We start from the raw sequence: 7,926 nt of genomic DNA on the forward strand, positions 1-7,926 counted from the left end.
GGATAATTTTTTCAATTTTATTTTTATTTGTGAACTAAATGACTTTGTTGTTATCGGTTTTAAAAATATTTTTGTTGAAGATTTCATATTATTATTGTTATTATTATTATTACTATTATTATTATTATTATTATTATTATTATTATCGCAAAAAATATTTTTATTTAATAAAAAAGCCCGAAGCCCGGCCCGAAGCCCGGCCCGAACCCGCCAGAAGCCCTGTAGGGCCGGACTCCGGGCCATCGATCCTAGACCCGAAAAATAAATGGGCGGGCCGGTCCGGCCCGAAAAATTTTAGGTCCGAATTGAACCCGGCTCGAACCCGGCCCGACCCGCCCATTTTACACCCCTAATATTGGTTATAACGTTCAATTTATTATAATTTTATCAAATGATGAATCTGCTATATGAGATGTGTCTATAGTACTTAATGTTATAATATAGTTATTTTGGACGTATCTATCACATCCGAAAAAAAATAGCACATGTAGAAGTAATTTAAAAAAAAAAAAAAGAGTACATGTAGATGTAGAAGTAATTTTAAGAAAAGGAAAGTATTTTGGATAATGGACGTGAATCAAGCGCAATGCATTGGCGCGTGCCCGCAGATCTAGTTGGCGTTATCAGTCCACACGCCACCCCTTCCTACCTCTCCCATCACATGATTTTTTTTATATATATCTTATTTATTTTTTATTATAATGTTCTTATTATGCGCTCACTATTCAACATTTAAAATTTAATAAAATAAAACTTTTATTTTAATAAATATTGAACTCTTATCATGATATATTTTTAAAACTAGTTACATGATTTGAAATTTATTTTATTTTATTTTTTACATCCTTTTAAAACTTTTAATTCATATTCAAAAGCATACTAATCATAATTATACACCGAATTCATTTATTTTCAAAATTTCATTGTAAAAAATTAAATTATGATGTGTACGCTATTGAATTGTTTATTTTCTAAATTTCAATGCAAATCGCATTATGATCTCGTACATGAACTAGGTAGATTAAATTGTTTATAATTTGATTCGGGGGGCTTTCTTATTCTATATTATATGAATGCGTCTCAATAAACTATATCATACAAGTATGAATAAAATAATGCAATTGATAAAAAAGGAATAAAATAATAGCATATAAGATATATTAAACAAAACTTCCTTTATAGAATAAACATGGATTCTAGCATGATGGGTTTCTTAAAATAATAAAAAAGAAAACGTTACACGATAACGCTAATAATGTCGTAGACTCGAATGCAGTTTAAGGAAGGAGTATAATCTTATTTAATTAGAAATTTATTTAATAGTGCTTTTGACCCTACCATATAATATTAAACGTATTATCATAGACTGTTTAAATTCAAATTAAATTTTAAATTAAAGTTTATTTGGATTTCCGATGTAAGGAATCCATCATCTCATCCACTTGCCATTATATAATAAATTGATTGCTTTACTTGCAAAATATTAAATAATCATTATTATTGCATCTTTACTAATTTGCACAATGGAACAAGTTTAACATTTTTATTTAGGGGCGCATATTTTATCTGCTACATGAATTTCACAAAAGCCACAAAAAATATGGCATAACACATCATAAGTATGTCTTATCAAAAAAAAGTTCATGCGATACAAACACTATGCACATTATATACATGTACATATATATATATATATATCGAATTATGATTTTTCAGGACAGAGCTTCTTTTATGTACTGAATAACAAATATAATACTACGAAATGCATTATTTTCTCTTTCCTGGAAGGTGGAAACCCATTTGGGAAAAGGAAAAAGGAAAGGTTGCTTTTGACTTTTGAATATAAACTGTTTTTATTAATAAATACGCAAACATCTATAAAATATGTCAGATAAATTTGAATAATCGGATGAGATTTGAAATTGTATAACATAATCTGAAGCAATAGAACCTGTAGTAATACTAATAGTACCGTCAAATTGCAATAGTTAATCATCGATGGAACACCAGAGAGAAAAACCATATAACCTATTTTGTCCGACAACACACACACACGCCCTCTCCATCGATCATGTTGTAGTGCTCCCGCAGCATACAGATACAGCGAAAAACAAACAATGTGATTATAGATCTTAAAGGAAAGTTCATCTCCACCCCTTCACTACTTCTACAAACATCACATTGACAATTGTTTCCCCAGAGGACAAGGGAGTTACCGTCTTAGGAACTGGTTCATTTACATACGAGTACACCCAGCTGTTGTTACACCTTCAGCACTTCCTGGTATAACAACAATTCTGATAATTAGAGGTAACATTCCAACCCTAATAGCAGGTTTGTATGCAGACCACCAAATCTATAAGACCAATGCATAACCACACCAATGTGCATACGTTTAACGCCCATACCTCAACTCTAGCTCGAGTTTGGCGACACCAATTACCAGCAATGTATGCATTCAATCTATGTACGGAATGAAGAGTTTGCGAAATGGTTAAAGGGATGTTGAATTTCGGGTACCTTTTCCTTCTGCTTGTAGAGCTCATCGACCTTCTTCATGTATGCATCGACTAGTTTCTGCATTGGTTAGTAAAAATCATAACTTCAATTCAAGCCTAGACTAGACCGTGTAACATCAATGAACATAGCATGTTTGCCGAGGTCCTAGTTAAGAGGATGACTCACCTGCAAATCACTTGACAAATCCTTCACGTTGTCTTCCGATAGCTTCTTTTCCTGGAGAAACGAAACCCCCAAGACTGAGAATGCAAAGTGAGGAGGACAGGATAAACACCATACCAGGAATTATAAATACTAAAAAAAACTCTGAACCTTCTCAAGTTTTTCGTAAGCTTTCAGGGCATCTCTTCTTATGTTCCTCACAGCAACCTAACCAGAAAAAAAATGAAAGAAACGACCTCAGTTAATTGAATATGAAGCATCTCAATGCCAAAATAATGGGAAAGTAGAGAAAAATGCTGCACATAATGAAGTCATTGCAAGATAAATACACAAGAGAAGGAAATACTACCTTCCCTTCTTCGGCCTGTTTTGCCACAACTTTTGATAGTTCCTGCGGTGGAATTAATAAGCATTGGTCAGGACACAGAATTCTCGTAATAACTCTCGGGGGAAATCAAGATAAATTGTTTAATAGGACTTGTATGAGATCAACATAAATGATTTAATAGGACTAGCAATAATTTTAGGTCTGCAACCTTTTCATGTATGGGTTAAAGAGCTTCAGTACTTGTCCTCTTGACATAAAGAAACACTACGAGTTCTGACTACTATTTGAGCTACTATTACGAAACAAAAGGCGAGATTTTTTTGGTGTTCAAACATATACAAACAAGAAATAAATTCTGAGGACCAAGAACAGTGATTACGAGTGTATGCGGGTTCTTATTTAATGCCAGGAAGAGATACCTTTCTTCTCTCAGCTGTGAGAGGAGGCAAGGACAACCGAATAACTTCCCCGTCATTATTAGGAGTCATTCCGAGATCAGAATTCACGATGGCCTTCTCTATAGCCTTTAAGCTGAAAGGCAGGAAGTGTTGGAGAGTATGACAAAGACAAATGAAACAAAGCAAGCTTGTTTTCCCAGGATACAGAAATAAGATTTTCTTTCAGTCTTTGATCAACCAAAAAAACAAACAAACAGAGAAAACCATAACTGCTGCTAAAAGAATTTAGCAAGTAACAGAGACGGTCGAATGGCTTTGCAATCATCCCGAGGAAATAAACGAATTGTTCCACAAAAATCATCTTGCAAGGAATGAAAATTTGACATCTCGATCTTACAAAGACACCAAAAAACAAAAAAGAAGTAACACCGGATGGAATGGGATCATTCATAATACCTGGACTTGTCGTAGGGCTGCACCAAGAGGGAACTTGCATCAGGTGTACCGATTTGGGCAATGCTTTTCAGGCTCACTGGACTTCCATAGTACTCAACCTTTGAATAAAACAGAGACTCTTAGTAATTGTCTATCAAGTTATATGTCTGTTCTCCTTGACCACAAGGTCCAACAAGATAGAGAAACAAAAATACTAGTTCCAAGAATCAAAAAATTCAATTGAAAATTTGCGACATACAGAAGGTGGGAAGACAACTACACTAAGATTTAGGCCTTCATAATCTTATACCTCGATCTTGTCTAGCATTGCCGGATTAGCTCTTCCTGTCCTTATGGAGTTGAAACTTGTCCGAAGCGTTTCAATTGTCTTCTCCATCTTCGATTTCTACATTGCATAATTCCAGAATCATGGCCCAAGAGACAGACTACATAACAATAATAGCTAACGAAGGGACAAGTAGAAGACCTACAACATCCTTCTCAATTGTGGACTTCTCCGCTTCTATTTCTTCAATGGTTGCACACCTTATCACTGCTCTGAAATTCCATTCAGAAACACACATAGATGGCTAAAACAACACCAGCTCAAACCAGGAAAACGCAGATGAGTAAAATTCGACCGCATTTTCTAAACCTAAAAATTGAAAAGTCACAGGAAAATCTGACTTGCCTCTTCTGTAGCGACCGCTTGACTACAGGACCAGGAGAGAGGCCCACGGAAGCTCCGAGACGAAGCTTGTCGTAGCTTACGCCGCTCCTCCACGCACACGCAATCAATTCGTGAGCGTGAGACTTGGCCGATACGATGCCTCTGCGATACGAATCTACAGAGACAAGCATACTCATCGGGCTAGGAAATTCGAACAAAAGGGAACATAATTCCGATTATGCGGAAACCAAACGCGCATTAGCGGGGAAAAAGAAGCGGCGTACCGGGAAGGAAGATGAGAGTTTTGGAGCAGTTAGTTCTGAATTGGAGAATGGAATTCATTTGAGAGGAGGAAGATAAGGAAGCCGCCATGGAAGGAGTGAAGTGACTAGGAGAGAAAAGCTGTTTGTTCGGTAGGGGAGAAGGAAAACCGAAACGCTGTGGATAAGGAACGTTACTGGGTCACGGAGAGGGATGTTTGGATGCGCGTGTTACCGTATCTTCCGCCCGTTTAGAGATAGATTTGAGCAGGGTACATGTGGGACATCGGACGGCCAGAAACACATGAGGGGGACACGTGGACGGCCAAGAAGAAAAACACGAATCTCCTTCGGGAAGCCTCTAGCCTTTTATGTATAAATACAGTTCGTCCGTGCAAAGTTATCTATAAGAATTTTGTTGGTGGAGAAAGAAAATGGAGATAAAGGGAATAAGAGCGGCGGCGGTGGCGGTGGCGGTGGCGGTGGCGATGGTGGCGGCGGCGAGTGTGGTTGAAGGAAAGGAAGAGAGGGTGGGTGGGTCAAGTGGATGGACAATTCTCGGCAACGTGGACTACTCCAAATGGGCTTCTTCCCACACTTTCTATGTTGGCGATTCTCTCCGTCCGTCTCTCTTTTCTATGCTCCATGTTCCATACTATATATATATTGGAGTTTATTTCTTTAAAAAAAATGAAAACTTGCTTCGTCTTTTTTTTTTAAAAAAAAAATTCCAATTTGGATCCTTTTTAGTCCTGTATCCAATAGCTAAAGTTGGACTGACTCTGATTTTTTTTTATAAAAAAAATGGAATTTGAATGGCAGTATTCGTGTACAACAGCCAGTTTCACAATGTGAAGCAAGTGAGCCGGCGTGACTTCCACTCATGCAACGCATCGTCGGCGATCGCCACGTACACCTCGGGCTCCGACACGGTGCCTCTGAAGAGGCCCGGCCACTATTATTTCCTATGCGGATTCCCCGGGCATTGCCAAGCTGGTCAGAAGGTCCACGTCATCGTCACCTCATCCTCTCTTCCTCCGACGCCGGCGCCGGCGCCGTCGCCCTTCGCCTCTGCTGCTCCTGAAGTTTCCGCTAGAAACGACGCCGTTTCATCGGCAGTGTCTAGGGTTCTGGCGGCAGCCGTGGGTGTCGTGTTCTTTATGTGATGCCAAGAGTTCAGTGTGTTAGTATGTTGTGAGACGTTTTTGTTCGTTCCCCTTGAGTTTCGGGCATTATGATGAAAGAGTTTGGTGTCGTCTTGGCGCGTGCCGTTTATGTTATGAATTCGGGTTTTAAAGATGTCAATACTTTCACGCTGTTATTATTACCATCTTTAAAAAAAATATATATTGTTCCCACATTTACCCAAACTCTTCGCAGAAAGAGGAATTAGACCTTTTCAAGTCTCCCGGTAATCAAGGGTTTCAATGACCCCGCTGACCCAATGAAGGAAAGAAGTTTTGCCATTGACTTGTACGTGGGCCATATTCAAGAGGGGCTTTTATTTGAAGAGGCGTTAATAAGGAAACAAGTAAGCCCTTTGTTTGATCATCCCAAAAAAAGGCATTTAAAAAGAAAAAAGTATTGCATATGTGATTAATTGACAATGAAACATGGAGGCCAAGGGGGTTTGATGAGCGACGGAGAAGAGGTGCTCAAACGAGAGAGGCGTCGAAACCCAGGGCTGCTTCGTCTTCGGGAAAGTCCAGTCCAAGCCCCTTGCCCGTTAACCATCTATCTACCTGAGGGCCGCTAGCTTCCATTCGAATTTAGCAACGGAATTCATGTACATTTAATGGATACGTTTACATATCCATCTGTGGATCTGCGCAAAATGAGCGTATTCGTGGAACACAGATACGATCGATTAGGTCACTCGGACTACTTGATGGAGTTGGTGACATTGTTTCGATGCCACACCCTCCCTCCGTTCCATGTGTAGTTGCTTTGATGTCCATGCGTACCAATGTGTGGCGCAGACAAAGATCAAATGGGGCCCACCGTTACACAAACAACTCTATTTTGGATTAGAAGCCCATCAGGCTCATGTATATCTCGTGGACTAGGCTTACCCATTTTGGTGCTTTTATTTTACAATTGTCATTCTAATTAAACCTGTAGAGGGAAAAAAACAATTTGGGTTGCCAATTTACTTTTTAATAATGATGTTGATTGCCATGGATTAGTGTGGGTATATGTTTGGATACAGGCGCCTTGTCCTTTATTATTATTTGTTGGGGAGGGCAGTTGTTGATGACGGCAAAACTCCGGCAATTCGAACCGACACCGTATATGTTCCTTTACCTCTTACGTACGCACATCTTTTTGAATGCTATATCCATTCATTGATCCTGCCATTGTACGTCAATTGCGACCTTTTTCTTTTATTAGTGTATATATACGCTCACTATGTGCTTTTCCACTGATTGGGCACATGCGTATAATGGATATTACGCATGTATGTGTGTATGTATATGAGGGTTGCATTGAATAATGTGCAGGCAGGGGCATGCACGTTCTGTATAAGGATGTCAAGTCGTGTTCATGTGACGATGATCGATGTTCAGCAATTGTGGTCCATTCTCGTGGAATCGCATGCAACAAGTGGCAAGTGCCACCTAGGCCTAGTCTCTCAAAACGACCGCGTTTTATTCAACCCTTCTTTATCCATAGATGGCAGGTGATCTCTTCCACCGTATGCAATGCAATCATGCTTGAGTGTGTGCCCGTTGTGATCGATCACTAAACATCCTATACGCTATAAGTTTTTATGTCTAAAAAATTGATCATGTGACACAGCCGCCATCCGCAAACGGAGCGGTTGCGATTTCTAGCAATTGCGGCCGATTGAAAAACTGATTGGTTGAACCGCAATCATCCGCACCCGCAACCAAACTTGTGTTTTCTAATCGCAGCTTCCTATTTGCGTTTTGATAACGGTTTTCGACGTTTTGAAAAAAAAACTAAAATATCTTTATTAAAAATTATATAAAATACTAATATATATATATTTATGATGATTTTGTTTAGTGTTATGATTTGATATTATTTTTTAGTATTATTTTAATAAAAAATATATAATAGTATACTTTTTAGATTTAATAATGATTATTTTTTAATAATTTTTTGTAATAAAATTATTTTTTTTTAAGA

The 7,926-nt window shown here is 38.3% G+C and overlaps 2 protein-coding genes across 2 annotated transcripts; one reads left to right on the top strand and one right to left on the bottom strand.

The window, feature by feature from the left end:
* Positions 1 to 1,937: 1,937 nt before the first annotated feature.
* On the bottom strand, positions 1,938 to 4,948 carry LOC104817555 (ribosome-recycling factor, chloroplastic). The gene is made up of 11 exons (XM_010546787.2): positions 4,798 to 4,948; positions 4,535 to 4,688; positions 4,335 to 4,401; positions 4,154 to 4,249; positions 3,865 to 3,962; positions 3,430 to 3,541; positions 3,032 to 3,073; positions 2,833 to 2,889; positions 2,686 to 2,736; positions 2,521 to 2,577; positions 1,938 to 2,280 (listed from the first exon to the last, which is right to left on the bottom strand). The coding sequence occupies exons 1-11, from the start codon at positions 4,883 to 4,885 to the stop codon at positions 2,263 to 2,265; spliced, it is 840 nt and encodes a 279-aa protein (XP_010545089.1). The 5' UTR covers positions 4,886 to 4,948; the 3' UTR covers positions 1,938 to 2,262.
* A 244-nt stretch (positions 4,949 to 5,192) lies between these two features.
* On the top strand, positions 5,193 to 6,131 carry LOC104817556 (mavicyanin-like). Its single transcript, XM_010546788.1, has 2 exons — positions 5,193 to 5,394; positions 5,596 to 6,131. Exons 1-2 carry the CDS (start codon positions 5,208 to 5,210, stop codon positions 5,937 to 5,939), a joined length of 531 nt encoding a protein of 176 aa, XP_010545090.1. The 5' UTR covers positions 5,193 to 5,207; the 3' UTR covers positions 5,940 to 6,131.
* The last annotated feature ends 1,795 nt before the right edge of the window (positions 6,132 to 7,926 follow it).

This window comes from Tarenaya hassleriana, unplaced genomic scaffold (assembly GCF_000463585.1).
Source record: "Tarenaya hassleriana unplaced genomic scaffold, ASM46358v1 Cleome27, whole genome shotgun sequence".
Taxonomy (NCBI): Eukaryota; Viridiplantae; Streptophyta; class Magnoliopsida; order Brassicales; family Cleomaceae; genus Tarenaya; species Tarenaya hassleriana.

Excerpts from the sequence above, each read along its gene's own strand:
- LOC104817555 (XM_010546787.2), bottom strand. The coding sequence starts at position 4,885 with ATGGCGGCTTCCTTATCTTCCTCCTCTCAAATGAATTCCATTCTCCAA. Across the intron at positions 3,963-4,153 it reads CAATGCTAGACAAGATCGAG|GTTGAGTACTATGGAAGTCC; the intron begins GTATAAGATTAT and ends TTTTATTCAAAG. Across the intron at positions 2,737-2,832 it reads CTTACGAAAAACTTGAGAAG|GAAAAGAAGCTATCGGAAGA; the intron begins GTTCAGAGTTTT and ends TCGTTTCTCCAG.
- LOC104817556 (XM_010546788.1), top strand. The coding sequence starts at position 5,208 with ATGGAGATAAAGGGAATAAGAGCGGCGGCGGTGGCGGTGGCGGTGGCG. Across the intron at positions 5,395-5,595 it reads CTATGTTGGCGATTCTCTCC|TATTCGTGTACAACAGCCAG; the intron begins GTCCGTCTCTCT and ends TTTGAATGGCAG.